Source organism: Punica granatum, chromosome 6 (genome assembly GCF_007655135.1).
Source record: "Punica granatum isolate Tunisia-2019 chromosome 6, ASM765513v2, whole genome shotgun sequence".
Lineage (NCBI taxonomy): Eukaryota > Viridiplantae > Streptophyta > Magnoliopsida > Myrtales > Lythraceae > Punica > Punica granatum.
Genome location: NC_045132.1, coordinates 16,637,658 through 16,655,137, shown reverse-complemented (window position 1 = coordinate 16,655,137; position 17,480 = coordinate 16,637,658). Strand labels below are relative to the sequence as shown.

Below are 17,480 nucleotides of genomic sequence, written 5' to 3'. Positions count from 1 at the left end.
ACTCTTCTTCTACGTAACCTTCTGCCACCCTTTTATTTTTATTTTTTTATGTTACTAGATTTTTTTTGCCGGTGCATACGCCGGACTTTTACGATAAATATATTTTTATTTACATAATTCAAACTTAATTGTTTTGGTTAAATTTTAAAACTATTTTTCTATAGTATATACTACTAGTTATATCCAAATACTTTTAGGAATTCTGATCAATATTCATATGTTATAAATATGTTGGAGAAACAAAAGAAAAGTAGTAGTGTAACGTTTTCAAAATTATCTTTTATCAAATCCTATAAAAAATTAGTAACTATAACTTTTTTCATTGTAGTTGTTTTCCAGTTATCTTTTGTTATTCTGAGTAATCTCTTTAGATCTTGATCCTTTTGTTGTACTCTACAATATCCTCTTAATTGAGATTTTTTTATGTGTTTTCAGAAAAAAGAAGATTTGAGGATAATTTTTATTTAAAAAAAATCATATTTCACTATATGTTGTGCTACTCTTAGTCAAATCTCATACATTAAATTTCGTGAATTCGAATAATTTTAACTAAAATGGATCAATTATTTCCATTTGACATTTACTTAATTGAACTTTTATAAGATTTGAAATAGTTTTAAAACATTATGCAATAAAATTTAAATTCATAGAATTATAAAATTTGGATTAATAACAAAAAAAAACACAAACTTTTATCATTTTAACAATTCTAGCATGAAAATTTTTCCTTAATCTAAAAAGGCATAAACTTTCGATTTGATAACAATTCTACCACGGCGTCAAATTTTTCATTAATTTGGACGCAATCGAGGCCACAAAGGGAGCCGACGACCCCAACTAGGGAGGAGGGCGCAGGCGAACCCAATCGAGAGGTGATGCTGAGGTATGGCTCCACCTATCGGAATCGGGAGAATCCTCAATTTGAAGGTTTTCCCGATTCCGAGGGGTGGGGGCGTCGATTTTGGCCACTACCCCCCGATTGGGGTTGCCTGCGCCCTTCTCCCATATCGGGGTCGTCGGCCTCTGTGGCCTAAATTCCGTCCAAATTAATGAAAAATTTGATGTCGTGTTAGAATTGTTATCAAATTGAAAGTTTGTGCACTTTTAAGTTAAGGAAAAAAGTTCGTGCTTGGATTGTTAAAATGTAAAAAGTTCGTGTTTTTTTTTGTTATTAACCCATAAAATTTCTTTATTTTCTTAAGATTACGAATATTTATTTACTATTGAAATAACAATAATGATCTGAATTAATGTGTTTTTCGGTTTTATATTTACTACTATTATTTATAATAATATGTTTTGTTAATTAATTTTTATTTAACATATTACTCTATAATTTACAATATATTTACTATTATACTCAATTTATTATACAATATTTGTGGTAAAATTTTATTATATTGACATTGGCATTGATTGTAAAAATACTATTATGAGACCATTTAATGCAAACAATCAGTGGACTATTTCTTTTATAGCCGATTTATTAGTGTTGGAAGATGAAAATTAATATTTTTTATTATCATATTTAACAATTTAACATTTTGTTTGTTTACAAAATTAATAACTTAACTTGTCCCTCAATTCAATTACACAATTATTATTTTTTTGTATTTTTCTTCAAATTCTCTCTCGTACTTTTTCTTATATATTATTACAATTAATTTTTTTATACTAAATTTTCTCAACAATTCAACACTTTTTCCTTAATTCAACAACAAAATCATTATTTTTTTTTATCTTCTCATTCATATTCTTTCACAAAGTTTTTTCAACTACTTTTGTCTTCATCTCCTTAAATCAAACTAAATCAAATTAATCAAACTTAACTCTATTACCAAACGCAATGTAAATTATTTACCGTAATTTATTTCTCTCCATATATGTATATATAATATCTTTCCATTGTGACATATTGAGCATAATGCATATATATATATATACACTCTAATCTAATATTTGCAGTTAAATTCATATAACTATATTTAGATAAATTAAGCTGAAACTTGTACAATTTTTGCTAAAATGACTCAATTATTTTCATAAAAGATCAAAGTATCTATTTATTTTAATAAAATGTCATAAATTATTTGTCTTTTGAGGATAATTTTAAAAAATTATTTTTCTATTTTTTGGGCATATATAAATATTAATTATATATATTTACAATTACGTCACTCTTTATTTACATTTATTTCATGTAAATATATCATTAATATAGTATTTATTTTCTTTGAGATAATATTTTTCAATTTTTAATATTATTTGCACATTTACCTTGTGACCTTATAATATTTAAAAACTACCTCTCTAACTCTATTTAATGTGCGGGATACAACTTTATATATATACTTGTTTATTGGATCAGTGCGTTGCACGAACTTTATAAAGAAAATTATATTATAAAATTTTAAATATGAAAACAATAATTGGTTTGAATTTGTAATTTATTTTAGTATGTAAAAGGTTATGCAATAAATTCAAGCTTGTAATAGAATAATATATAATAAATACATAACCAAAGTTCTTAAGTAAGGAGTTCATACAATATATACAACATTGCAATTATCAAATTAATATAAATCTGTAATTTGAATACTTTTATATAAAATCATTAGTTTTATTTTATGAAAGAATAAAACCTTAGAGTCTATCAAAATTTTTAAATTTCATTATTTTCTTGTGCGCCTTTATTATAACTGACATTCCATTTATTAAATTTTATAAATTTGAACACTTTTAGATAAAATGACTTAGTTGCTTGGATGATAGTTTAAATTAATTAACCTTTTATAAGATTAGCTATAATGGTTAGTTTTTAAAATTAATTTTAAATTTATATAAACGTACATGATTATTTATTTTCTTAACATGATTAATATATATTTTTATTAACAATATGATAATAAGAGGTTGAAATATTTTTCCTATATTTTTTAATATTCTATTTATTAGATATGTAGTATATTAACATATGAATTAGTAAATCTTTTGCCATTTTACCCCTATATTATCTTGTCATTTTCTTTTCTACCTATATTTAATGTATTGGTTATTTTTTTTTAAATGGTGAATATATTTTTCTTTTTTTTTTCGCTGAATAAAATGCTAGGTCGAGTTATTAGTCCGTTGTGGCTGCCCCAACTAAGGGAACCTAACCACCACGGAATGTTCCTTTCGCCATAACTCGCTGAGACTTTAGTCCAACTTAGTCACCGCAGCCCCACCAACACACTAGTGAATTAAGTCCAAGGCCCACTGAATCAAGTATTATGAGTCGGCCACCGCCATCCCATAATACATCCACATAGTGGCGAGCTCTACGTCCTTAGTGAGGTTCAAACTCGTGATGTTCAAGTGGAGCGCTTGATACTTAACTACTAGACCATCGTACTGGTCTATAGGAAAATATTATTCCTATATTTTTCTTTGTTAATGATATGATAATAAGTGATTGAAATACATTTTCATACATTTTTTGAATATTTTCTTTATAATATATATAGTATATTAACATCTGATTAGTAAGGATTTTACCACTTTATCCCTATATTATTTTGACATTTTCTTTATTACCCATATTTATTGTTATAGCCATTTCTGTAGATTCAATGTACTCTACAGATAGAGGACGTGCTATTTCTTTACATTCATTAGTTTGTAAGGGATATTGTATTGGTTAGAACTTTATATATATATATATATATAGTTATAGTTATATAGTTTATTAATATATGAATTAGTAAGGATTTTATCTCTTTAACCTTCTATTATTTTGAAGTTTTCTTTTCTATCCTTATTTAATGTATGGTTACGACTTTATATATATATATATAGATATATAGATTTTTACTCTTTTTTTTTTTTGCGCACTTTGTATTTTCCTAAACTGGACCAACCTTTTGTAATGAAGCCAGGAAGATGCGTCAATATGCGCATCAAGTTATAAAACCCTAAAATGGTTACAGTTGGCTAGCTAGCTAGCTGCCCATTAAGTTATATCAGAAAAAAAACGAGATTTCTTCTGTTATGGAAACACGACACCGCCCGGGAAGATGGCCATGAGATGGGTGTGGGATGGTCAGAAGATCAAGGGATGCGGATGGCAGAGGTAGCTCGTAAGGAGTGATGGCAGCTAGAAGGGAAGCCATGCCTCATCCGATCCTTCCTTTGAACAGTTTCGAAATCGATAGTCAAACTATGCCCTTTTGGTCATTGCTCTCTTTTTGTCCATAGTAACGTGAACCATCCGAAACCAGATGAAAAGCAACCGATTTCGAGGAAAAATCAATCAATAAATCATTAATGTCCGAATGAGCTTCCAATGATACACATGTTACAGAGTACAGAATGGACCCATAAATTACAAGTTTTGAGGGACTTTCCCAATCCCATAAGACACAGACCACCCAATTACAAATGCAGAAATGGACCGAAGCAGACACAGACCGATATATACGACTGCCCGCGCACATTCTCCGATCCACCCCTGCTACAAATGCTTGTCATCCTACACAGTTTCCTGACCCGACTTAAATTCCTCCTAAGTCAATAAGGTTTGCTTTGCCTGTTGTCTCTCTTAAGCTGGACTTTCAACTTGTTACCCCCTAATTGGTGTCCATTCATCTTGCTAATTGCGGATTGAGCTGCTTCTGGAGAGTCGTAACTCACAAACCCTGAAAAACCCCCAAGTAAAGATCAAGCTGTGTAACTCCGATACTGTATGTATGCAATCGGTTCTGAGGTGATTTACGTGGACAACTCTTACCAAAACATTTGCTGGCACCGGTTGCTTTGTCAACGAAAACCTTTGCACTCAGAACCCGACCGAAAGGCCTAAAAGCGCTGGCAAGATCTTCATCACCAAACTCTTGAGGTATGTGATAGATAAACAAATTGGCACCCGGAGGCCCTGCATTCCAGTAAAAGTAAAAGTGAACACAAAGAAGATGAAGAAAAAGGCCAGGCTCAGCACAAGACCAACCTCTTGAAGAGGTTGCATTTGGCCATATCAGGCCATGCTCGGGCTCGATTAACCAAGATCCAAACCCAAAGACATGCTAGAGGCCTAGCTGGAAGGGCCGGTTGAGCCAAGAGTTCTTTTTGAAATAATATATTAAGAGGTTGAGGCAGGCATCTGACAATTTTCAATTTTAGGTCCGTCTATTTGGACAAGGGAGAATTTTGACGGTAGAATGGGAATATTCTCCTTCTACCGAAGTTTATCAACTAAACTGCACCAAAAGTGAGTCTCACAGGGGCTTTCACATGAGAAAAACATGGAAAGAGAAACAGAAAGTGACAAACCTTCGCTTTGCCCCCCGGGGCTTTGGCTGACACTTGATGAGGATGCAGAGTTATTGTCTGCAACTGTGGAAGCAGCAGAACCACTGAAAGGCCGATGGCCCATAAGTCCACCTGGGTATGCCATGGGATACTGAAGGCCGGGCACGGCAGGATATGCAGAACCCATATAACTCGCAGTAGGCATGGAATAGTTCCTATGTGCAAGTTCTGGAGAAATTGCCCGTAGTGCACCACTCCCTTGGTTTACTGGAGGAATCATGTTGTGAAACTGATTCTGCATGGGTGGCATTCGGTATTGCATAAGTCCATAAGATCCTGGAGCCTACAAAGGATAATCATCAACAACTTGAAGCTCAACAAGTTTGCATATTAGCCTATAGTAGAAGGAAGTTAGCTGACCACGACAATCAAACTAAGGCCCACAAATAAGAATGGCCAAGACTGAATTTGAAAGTTAAATGCCGATTACATGCCATTATGTTAATGCAACCGCATACGAAGATTCACATAAAGTATCAGTTACGCAGTTGCATGTCCAAGAATTGTGAACATAATTACTCTTTAGTCCAAAATTCTGTCTAAATTACATTAATTGTAAGTAAAAACTCTGAAAAGTTTATCAGACCCAGACCAACCTGATATCCATATCCATTGTATGGAGGGATATAACTCATTGGCAAGGCCCCAAACAATGAGGGATTCTGTGGATCAGTGTTAGGCATGTTAGCAGCTTGGGATTGCGCTTTCTGAGCCCGCCGGGCTTGCCTTTCCTTCTCAGTATCAGCCCACTTGACAACCAAAGGAACAGTTGAACCCTGAAAAAGTTAAAAAGACAATATCAGCCTATCACTCATTCTTACTAGAATAACAACCAGAGATGAATGAACATTTGAAATGACCAGAAGCTTAAGAATATTTTATTGATCAAAGGTAATAACTGCTTCATGGTACCATAGATAATAAATATGCAATTCTGTGGTTGCCTCAGATAATGGGAAAGGTTCAATATAAAATTTGTCAGAAATTGCCATAGTAAGAATCCATGGTATGACTTGTAGCATGTATTGCATTGGAAGCCTATTAAAGATGGAAATAGAGCCTTTGTACTACACAAAATTAAGACAAAGAAAGGACAGATTGTATAATCTAACAGTCCAGTTCCAAGGGTAATCCTTTCACACGTGGTCCATCTTCATAGCTTCCCAATCTTTGAAAGACAATCCTTAGTCATTCATCAATAATAGCATTTTATCGTTTTGGCTTGAACAACAGTTTGGCAAGCATATAATGGTATTTATAGCTCAAGTTGCACATAGTAAAGAGGAACCTTGAGTAATAAATGCCATTATGTGCATGCTGAACTGTTCTTCAAGTACATAATTAACAGGAACTTACTCATCCCAAAAAAGAATTAATAGGAACCATGTAGAGAAGTTTCAGAGAATTTAAAGCTAATTCAAACAATTGATAAACAGAAAAATGGTACAGCTATTGCGTAAAATTAGTAAAATGCTGCTTCAAAAGCTTGATTGGGAAGCATATAGCTGAAAGCTTTCAGTTATGCTGGATGAATTGATTAAGGTTTTAACTATATGCAATGCAAAATAATTACCTAGTATACGAACCAATCCTTTTCTATTTCCTTAACCTACTTGTGTTGCCAAAAGAATTTCTCTAATCTACTCGGCGAATAAAAAGTCATAATCTTGGATTTCTATGATTTCCACTATCACTCGGCCAACATGGTGAATCGAGAGATTTTGGAAGGGGGGAAAAAAAAAACTCTAAAACTTGAAGAAATGTCATCACCTGCTCCTTTGCCAAAATAGCAAAAGAATGCCAAATTCGATATAAATATCCAAGAGCTTTCTGAGGGTGCATATATTAAATTTTACTTTATTGTTGGACCATTGAAGAGAGTACAAATTAGTAGTGAATGTTATTCCTACAAATCTGAATTCCCAATAAATGCTACTGCAAAAGCCACATAAATGAGACAAACCTCCATTTTGTGCTTCCCATTGAGAGCATTTAGAGCTTCAACTGCTTGTTCCTTGGTTTCATACTTCAAAAATGCGCATCCTGTTGTGAAAATATAAGTAGCAAAATAAACAAATGACAGGGACAGTAGGGAGTCTCAACTCTATTAGTACTATAATATGCCAAGAACAGCTCTGCATTTGTATGAGTACCTTTGCTAGTCTGCTGAGAACCTCTTAGGATATGCATGTCCTTTATAGTTCCATATTTGGAAAATAAATCAGAAACCTCTTCCTCAGTTACATTCTTTGGAAGCATGCCAACAAACAGTTTGTGTTCTGGTTTGCAGGATAGAAAAGATTGAAGTCAGACCATGTAATAATAAGTGACCGTAAGATGAATAAGGATATTAATTTAAACATATAGAAACAATTAAGAACAACTATATTCAGGGTAGAAACAAATAAAACATAATTTCACCTAGTCTTTCCAACTCGCCATTAGCATATTTCACTTGCAGAGGACTAGATGCCTACAGTGGACAAAAAAAAGGATGGCCTTTGATCAGAGTGAGAATGGCGTCAATCTGCCAAGCAGTAACGTCAATAATACATACAAGGATACAAGAAGTCAGCATCAATTCAAGTGATTACAGAAAAACTAACTTACATATACCATATAGTTATCCATGCGATTGAATGGTTAAGATCTAACTTCAGAAAGTAGCAATCATAGAATGTATGTTCAAGATGAAAATAGCAACCTTAATAACCCCAGGAAACACAATCCACATCACTGAACATGGTATCTAGTACCTTTTCAATTAATTGTTTACCACATCAGTGACCCAATCATCACCCAGACGCATTCGACCCCGAGAAATTTAAAAAATAACATAAAGTCTTAAAAAGAAACCGCCTCCTGATATAGAATGGCAAGAGGTCAACTTAACTATCAAGTATCACAGTAGAACTGGTTTACCTATAATGCAATCTAACTCCCTCACCTATCATCTGAGTACCACAATTACTCATCATCTGAAACAGAGCCAAGAGAGAGTAAAACCGCTACTTCTGAAATTATATCAATTACAATGGATGATTCAGTCTATGACCGTATGAAGCAAAGATGCAACTTGAAACTGAATAAGCTAACCCTTCCCATGCCAAAAGCAATGCAGCAACCATGGCATGGCCTATTTCAATTTACATATACTTTCCAGGCAAAAACTTCACTAGGAAATTCTCATGTTCAATTGTATCAACTATAGAATAACTTAACAGTTTCCTAGTCATTCAGCGAAAAAAAAAAACAGTTTCCTAGTCTAATTAATCAAATAAACAGAAAGCTAACATAATCAAACTTCCAAATCATAAACATCCATAAGGTTCACCACGGATTTCGACCGAATGCTTCATTTACAAAATTGTAAAAGAAAGAATCGAGCAAGACAGCAGTCCAGTAGTCCCAACAGTTAATGCAAAAAAAAAAAGAGGGGGGGGGGGATATTCTGCTGTAGTTGATGCCTTCAAAAAGAAGGTGACACCATTCTAGGGTTCTTCATTACACCGTTAATCTGAATAGTCACGCAACCAGCAAAGACACCTTTATTTGCATTTGATAACGAAATTTTGGTTTTAATACATACTCAAATTAATCGATCAAAACCGTATGAAAGTGTCTTACTGAGTAGTATTCAACTGGAACATACAACCTCAAGAATACAATGATCAAAATTTCTTTGATAAAGCTGCACATAACTTTCTTTTCAATTTTGAATGCTCAAATGCTCATACTCGCATCATGAAAGGCAAGAAATTAAAGACAGAATAGAAATGCTTTAGGGTTGAAACATTGAAGCATTTTAAATATCCGGTATCTAGTCCATAGAATCAAACCATTCTATGAGAAAAAGTATTTCTCCATCAAAGGAAGATAAGCATTAACTAACTAATTAACACTATTACCTAAAGAAATCACTTGACTACAAGCCAAATAAAGGCACTCCATCCTAGTAGCATGGTGCTATGCTACTTGATGAAAAGGCACGTTTCTGCTCCGACATTAATGATCATTTTTTGTGAAGTTGAACAATTAACACTATACTTACTTAGAAAGACACTCCTCCAATTGGTTATTTTGCCCAAATGCATGTCTCTGCTTCCGGAAGAAGCACACCATATATTGCCCTTCCCCACCAGACAAACATAATGAATATTCCATCACGGACAACACTCATGGCTTATCCTCCCAAGCAGTTCATTAAAACATTAACTACAGTCAACTAAAAACTGAAACAGACGCCTCAACAGAATAACGGGAAACAGAGGCAGACATACATTAGGACCTGCTCAGAGACCAATTCCTAGGAAACACGCGACAATGTGGAGGCATTATGAGCAGAGGACTAAACAGATCGAAAGGGAAAACAGCAACTAACCCCGGGTAGAGTCCTCTTATTGTGGCACGCGCTGATAGCCTTGTCCGCCTCCTCTCTCGACGGGCATATTACGAAGCAGCACCCTGAAAACCACGAGAGAACCGCCGTGAGGGGACAATTAGGGCTAGCAACGGCGGCAGGGCGGCTAAAACAGTCCGAATCTCGATCGGGATCCGGCGAATCGCGGAATGGGGCAGGGGGGGAATGAATGAATGCAACTAACTTACCGCGGGGGGCCCGGGTGGCCTTGTCCCTGATGACGTTGACCTCGTTGACGAGGGCGAACTCCTGGAACAGGGCGAGGAGCTGAACCTCGTCCATGTGCTTCGGCACTTGGCCGACGAACAGCTTCACGCTGTCCTCGCTCTTCTCCTTCTTCGCCTCCGCCATTAATGACCTTCCCCCACGCACAGTAGTCCCCTCCCCACCCCAACCCTCTCTCTCGAACTCGAACTCGCTCCGCTCGCTCAGTCCCTCTCTCTCTCTCTCTCTCTCTCTCTCTCTCTCTCTTTCTCTACAATTCAGTCCTCTCTTTCTCTCTCTACAACGAAGCTCCCTCTCTCCAGAATTCGTTTTCCTGCTCTCTCTACGCATAAGAATGCGTTGGTTTTTTGGTTTCTCCGTGGAGTCGTCGCTTTGTTTCTCTTTTTTTTTCCGACAATTTTTTAATATTTTTAATTTAATTTTTTGGTGAGGGGTAATTGAGGACTATTTTAAAACGCTCCGTTTGATTTCGCAGTTAAAATTATAAAAATTTTAACTTTAACTTTAACTCATCACACTGCACAATAAAACATATTTTTCAAGTAAAAAATTTTTACTTTAACTTTAACTCAACACACTATACAATCATTTGTTATTTTTCACAATCAAAATGAAAATTATTTTAACTCTCAAATCAAACTCACCATTAAATTTTAATTTTCATCTCAGTATATGCAGTTCAAAAAGGCTAAAAATCCAGTTCGATGCGAACTCTCTCAACATAAATTTCCTCCTAAACAAAATTCGCATCCAGGACATTATTTAAAGGACCGTCAAAATATTTGAATTGGCACTCACGGTAGTTATTTTATCTTTTAATTAATTAATTAATTAATAAGATATAAGCATATATGGATCAGTTAATGCGTGGGAAATGGGCTCGGTTTTCGAGTTATTTGCGGTTCTGCCATTATACAGCTGGAGGGGTGGGACTTTCTGAGATCCGGAATGGATAAGAATTAATTAAGTCGACGCGACAGTATCTAAAAAAACCTTTTGTCCTGAAATGGACAATTATGCAAAAACCAAACATTTGATAAATAAAGAAAAACACAAAAATCCCCAACACTTTTTCAGTTTTCTTGGAATTAAAGCTGCCATGTTGTTTTCCAATTATCCATGCAACTAATTTCCTAATCCTAAATAGTACTACGTGCACACCTAACTTTTCACTTAAAAAAAAAGCATCCTAACTTTTCGATTTTTCAAAAAAGTGATAACGAAAATTTTAATATTGCACATTTCATTCTTTTAATATTAGATTGCACCAGTCAACTGATTAAAAATCTCAGCCTTAACATGGTAAGTAAGAAATTCTTATGAATAATTGGTTATAATCAAATCAATTATCCATGAATTAGTATAATCTTTATTAGTTGAGGTGGATATATTATTAACTAATCAATTCACCTAACACGTGTGACAGGTATGAATAGTAGTATGCAATTGAAGAAACGATTTAGATAATAATACTCAAAAGAAAAGCGAGAAGTTGATAAATGAAATTAAACTCTTTCAAAACCAAATGGTTTTTGCCGAAAAAATCCATTAAGACACAATATATAATGAAGAAATTATTTAAGAAAATATTTTAAATCGCATTATTTAATTATATATAAAACTAATATTTATCATCACAAATACTTATAATAATCTAATATGGATTTACCAGTGAACCATATTTGTCAAAAAAAAATATTAAAAATTGTAAGTGAACTTATATTACTAGTTTTCTTCTTGTTGTTTTTTTTTTTCCCCCTTACCCCCCAATGATAAGCAAAGGCGTTTATAAGTGGACTGATTATTAATCTTGTATAGCTGTAGTCTCTCATCCATGGTGGGGCCCAGAATCCGATGTTCTTTTCTTTTTCTTGAAAGAAAACCGGGGGGCCGGTGCAATGACGACTATGCCCTTCTGCATCTGATGAAGTACGAGCTATTTTTAGTTTAGATTTGAATCCGCCAATTGGAAGGGGATTCAGGGTAATAGCATGAGGTCAGCTCATAGTAATTCCCCACGTGGCAGCTTTTGATTGGATAGCTGATTTTTTCGTCAACTTTACATTCCCAGATCCAAATCCAAAAAGTTGGGTGTGTTTGTTTTTTAAAAAATTTTCAACTTAAATCAACTCCACTTATCTTCAATTTAACAATATAATTATTATTTTTTAAAATTTTTAAATTTTTTTTAACCATTCAATTCAATTTTTAATATCAAATTTTCTCAACTATTCATTACTTTTTCACAATTCAACAATACAATCATTACTTAATCATTACTTTCTCTTAACTATTCATTACTTTTTTACACTTTTTATCATAATTCAACCATACAATCATTACAAATCAATTAAAACCAAAAATCAACTCAACTCAACTAAACTTAACTGAACTCTAAATCCAAACGCACTCTTATTGTCCTCAACAGTGCCGTCCCTTAGCTCTCACAACCGTTGGATCAACGCGGCATCGACCATAAAATGTTGAGTGCCGATCAAATCTTCTCTAAGACATATGAATTGGTCAAGTTAATGGAAATAGATTATTTCCCTTCTCAATCTGAATCGAGTCATTCGATGATTTCTCTAATGTTGATCTTTTACTAGAGTTGTCATCTATTTTAAATAGATATAGTTTATTCTTGATTCAATGACGCTCTGTCCTTCCCCCCACATTTTGGGATTAATATAATTTTTAAAGCTTATTGCATGAAAAGTAATAAGATTGACAGACAAACGCATGCGCATTTTTCTAAATTTGCTCTTGATGTTAAAATTTGAGATGATTATAGATGGCTGCTCTGAAAGATTAACCCTATTGGGTGCGGCATAGTTTATTAATTATGTTCATTAAGAGCATATGGAGGATATATATTTTTCATATATAATTAAAGATTTAAAGTATAGGAACAACCACTTGAAAGATTACCAAACAACTTACAACATAAAGAACGCACAAATTATGGAGTGACTTGTACCTATAAAATATCTACGATGATAAAGTTTTAAGTTTTGATAGGTAAATCTTTTTTTTTTTTGATAATTAGATTGTGAAGACTTTACTATCTCAATTTTAGGTGTTCGAAAGCATTAGAGGTTATTCTTCATCCTTATAAATGCGATCCTCAAGATTCAATCTTGTATTATCTTTTTTACGACTATTTACTACTCAACCAACAGTTTATTAGATTTGACAAGTCAAATTTTGTTTCTTGAAGACTGAAAAATATATATATTGGCTCGTTTGGCTTCAAAATATTTTTTTAACTATACTCTATATAACTCAATTTATCTTCTCAACAACACAATTATTATTTTTCCCTTTTTCTTCAATTTTTTTAGCCATTCAATTAAATTTTTAATATTAATTTATCTAAACTATTAGTTACTTTTTCCAAAATTCAACAACACAATCATTACTTTCTCTCAACTATTCATTACTTTTTTACACTTTTTCTCATAATTTAACAACACAATCATTACAAACCAATTAAAATCAAAATTCAACTCTAAAACCAAACACAACCTAAAGTTTTAAGCTAACTAATGTCAGCTTGAGTTGAGTTTTATCATGGAAGCTATTCAGAAAGCTGCCTAACCTCGCAAAGAATTGATTAGAGAATAAATATAATACTCATACTAATTAATTAACTAATTAATCAACATAATTTCGGAAAGCCTTTGTCTCTTTAACACAGTTAGATCAGTCTAAAATGCATTGATGCACCTCCTGTAAATGGTTTTAAAGAAGAATCGTACCGGCGAAACTGCTGACCTGCCAAATTATCATTTCAAAGTTTTCCCATCAACTACTGCTTCCCATGCTTCCCTCACTCCTCGAGCAAATGAAATCTAAACGACACTTGATAGTTCTCTCTTTGGGCGCTCGTCTTACTCTCTGAAATCTGTTCTTTGTACCCTTTCAGTATACTACCTTTCCCATTTTTCTGTTCCTAAAACAATTGCTCAAAATCTCGAGAAGACATTCAGATCTTTTTTCTGGGGTGGGTGTGCTGGCTCAAGGAAAATGTGTCTAGCAAGTTGGGGTTTGATCTCTTTGCCCAAAGAGAGTGGGGTGTTGGTTTGGAGACTGTTACCAACAAAAATCGTGCATTATTGGCTAGATGGTTTTGGAGGTTTGGCTATGAAAGTGACTCCCTGTCGAAAAAAAGTCATCGGTGATATTCATAATTCAGATTCTTTCTCCTGTTATCCCTCTCAATGTATCTCCTCTTCTAAAAGTCCTTGGTCCTCCATTTTCCATTCTTGCTCGTCTGTTCCTCAAGTCCACCATGCTCTTTCCTCGAACCTATTGATCTTAATAGGGAACGGTCAAAACACCAAGTTTTGTCTACATCCTTGGTGGGGTGAATCTCCTCTCAGAGATTGTTTTCCTAAAACTTTTCACTATTTGTCTCAATAAAAATGCCTATGTTCATGAAATGGGTTTCTGGGACAATCAAGTTGGCGTTGGATCTTCACTTGGAGGCGGAACCTTTTTGACTGGGAGTCGGATATGCTAGACATCCTTGTCCTTCTACTTGATTCCCGCAAATTATACCGAGACTCTCGCGACAAGATTGTTTGGAGGCCATCGGTTGCAGGAGAGTTCTCGGTGAAGTCATTTTATCGACTCCTCTCTAATCCTTCTTCTTTGGAGAGAGATCGGCCACTTTTTTCTCTATGGCTTGGTACGACTTATCTCCACCGAAAGTCGAATTTTTTATATGGCTGGCTTTCCACAAAAAAGTCAATACAAGGGATGTTCTTTCAAGAAAAGGTCTGCTCAACTCGAACCAGCTTAACTGCCCTCTACGTGATTGTGATAGTGAGACTGCAAATCATTTATTTCTACATTGTTCCTTCTCTCGGAAAGTCTGGAATTTTCTCTTACCATGGTGGGGTCTCAGCTGGTGCCTTGCAGATGACTTCCCAAGATCATAATTATTTCACACAATTGGAGCAAGAGATGCATTTTGTATTTGGAACATTTCTTTTCGTCTTCCTCGTTGGTTGTTTCCATAAAATCGATCAGAACTAACACATGAATGTGGTTAAATCACGCGTACAAATACAAATCACATCACTATGGATAAATTTTATCGATATTCGAGCAGAAATTAGTCTCACTCCCCGATAATTTTTCATGATTAAGTGGAAAAGAAAGTTTGCAGTTGACCAAACTGACAGGTTACGTGGATGTGTGGGGTCCTTTTCGACGGAAAAGGCCGGATTTGAAGGGCGTGCGCGTGTTTACGTTACCGTTATTTGTTTCCATTAAGGTCTGTCTATTATTTGTTTGTTTGATACGTACGAGGGGGTAGGGGTAGGACCGGAAATTCATGTCAAAGATGGGAAGAGGACAGAATGAGATGGGTTGGGATGCGGCTGAGGGGTACAACCGTTATTTTCGGTTGAATCCATGGCTCAAAAACAAGCCCGCCAGGCTGTCCCGCCAAGCCCCACACACCCACTTGCTCTGCTCCCCCGTGTACGTCACGCGCCCTTTCTCCCATCCGACCCAACCTGGCCCTTGTTGTTACTTTTGTGCCTCGCCTTGCCCTGCCTTGCCCCCAATGCGACTCGTGGCTGATTTTTTTAAATCAAGATTTAATCTACAATAAGACAAAAAACAAAGGATGGAAGGAAGAAACATATATGATTTTTCTTTTTTTTTTTCTCTTTTATAAAAAAGAACATGGTAAATTATATAGAGAATCCTAAATTTTCATATTTATCCTAAATATATCACGAATTATTTTTATATAGAAGCACATACTTTTAATTATGCTTCAATTCTATCATAATATCAAATTTTTATCGATGTAACATTTCGGATGTGATATTGACACATGATCAAAATATTAAGAAAATTGAAAAATATTAAGAAATTTTTAAAAAGTAAAGGAAAAAAAGAAAAAGGAAAACGGAAAACCAATCGAAATTGGGAGCTTGCTGGCTTTTGCCAGTGACTCCTACCCACTGGATGAGTCGATGATACCTTATGGAGTTGCCGGCAACCTCATTGCGGCGGATAGGAGCTGCCGGCATGCCTCCACCCCGACTTTTGAGCCTCAATAAGCCCTAGCTTTGGCCTTTTTATTTTCACTAAACTTTTTTCTTTGATTTTTAGTATTTTTTTGATACTTCCCTTTTCTTTTCTTAATATTTTGATCAGGTGGCAATGTATTGTTGAGAGTAAGAAAATCTCATATGGAAAAATTTAGTAAGTCACAAGTTTATAAGAGATTGGGTGTCACAACTTATTATTTCAAATTTTTGAATTGGAGATGAGTCCAATCGCTTATAGGGCATGGACATGAAAATTTTATAAGATATCAGAATAGATTATGCTTCCGTACACTTTTGTGGGCTCACACCTTACCAAGTTTAATATCAAGACAGCCAAAAATGCGCCTCATGGTATACAAATAGTTATGATTTCCTCTCTCTCTCTCTCTTTTACATTTTATTCCATTTTAAATCCCACGAGTTTTCTTTTGTACAAATTGTCCCTAAAGATGTCGTAATGTTATCATTCAATCCAATTTTGGACGGGAAAGTGACGATATTATGTGTGGTGAAATTAAAAAAATATATTCTGGGATGTGTCATAAAAAATTTTGAAAATATGATGTACGGTGAAATTACTTCAGAAACTATGATGTCCAGTGTTATTTACCCTATCATAAATTGGAAACTAGTCCCACGGTTTGTGAAGGACGATATTTTGCAGATAGTACATGTAATGTCGGATATGATTTCCTTGGTTATGGACACCATAATGCCATTGTTTCATATACATATATGAATTAATTACTATTCTCTTTTGCAGGAGAAGTTTGTTTTTCAAGGTGTTAAGGAACATAAACAGACCTTGAAGCACGTCGCAAGACTTCGGAAAGATTGAAGGAACCGTGTGGAGACACTAATATTTGACCCTTTTCAAGAAGCAGAGTATTCAGTAGGTTATGTACAACGACAGGTTCTGGAAGGCATTGTTGAAGAACAGAGGAAGAAATTGGTAGAGTATTGGTCCAACCCAACAAATGCGGTATGTACAATTGAATGAAGTTGTACTGGGATGACTGAGCTTTTGAATGCATGCTGTATATATATATATATATATATGAATATGGTTGATTTGGTTAACAGAAGAAATAAAAAAAAAATGGGAAGGAATCAAGGAAAAAGGTGTGGTTTCTACACACCGCTGGGTCAACTAGCTTTTCTTCTCTTGCGTGCAAATTTGTGAGGCATCTATTAGCTATTTTACAATTCTCTGATCATTCAATGATGAGTTCATTCCATATTTAATAATATGTTATGTGATTACTTCAATTTTTATAGAATAAAAGGGAAGCTCGAGATCCTTCAAGGCTCGAGAGGTTCGAATACCAGCATCAGCATGGCGATAGCTCATTAATCAACGAGGAGGCCGCACAACTCCTTGTAAGTATTATAATGCAGTAATCATCTAATTAGTTTCA

General features: G+C 34.6%; 1 protein-coding gene across 2 annotated transcripts; it reads right to left on the bottom strand.

Moving 5' to 3' along the window:
* Positions 1 to 4,274: 4,274 nt before the first annotated feature.
* Positions 4,275 to 10,283, bottom strand: LOC116212460 (RNA-binding protein BRN1). Of its 2 annotated transcripts, none has more exons than XM_031547086.1 (9): positions 9,955 to 10,283; positions 9,728 to 9,810; positions 7,768 to 7,819; positions 7,500 to 7,625; positions 7,310 to 7,389; positions 5,943 to 6,122; positions 5,308 to 5,581; positions 4,769 to 4,912; positions 4,275 to 4,676 (listed from the first exon to the last, which is right to left on the bottom strand). In XM_031547086.1, the coding sequence occupies exons 1-9, from the start codon at positions 10,115 to 10,117 to the stop codon at positions 4,549 to 4,551; spliced, it is 1,230 nt and encodes a 409-aa protein (XP_031402946.1). In that variant the 5' UTR covers positions 10,118 to 10,283; the 3' UTR covers positions 4,275 to 4,548. The 2 variants fall into 2 exon arrangements, with proteins under 2 accessions (XP_031402946.1, XP_031402945.1); XM_031547085.1 differs by having other exon boundaries at positions 5,308 to 5,629; positions 9,955 to 10,270.
* Positions 10,284 to 17,480: the final 7,197 nt, after the last annotated feature.

Bases quoted from the DNA above. Each gene is read 5' to 3' on its own strand.
- LOC116212460 (XM_031547085.1), bottom strand. From the start codon at position 10,117: ATGGCGGAGGCGAAGAAGGAGAAGAGCGAGGACAGCGTGAAGCTGTTC. The intron at 7,820-9,727 runs GTTAGTTGCTGT...TGTCCACTGTAG, and splicing joins ATAAGAGGACTCTACCCGGG to GCATCTAGTCCTCTGCAAGT. The intron at 6,123-7,309 runs GTTTGTCTCATT...TAACTTTTTCAG, and splicing joins ATGGGAAGCACAAAATGGAG to GGTTCAACTGTTCCTTTGGT.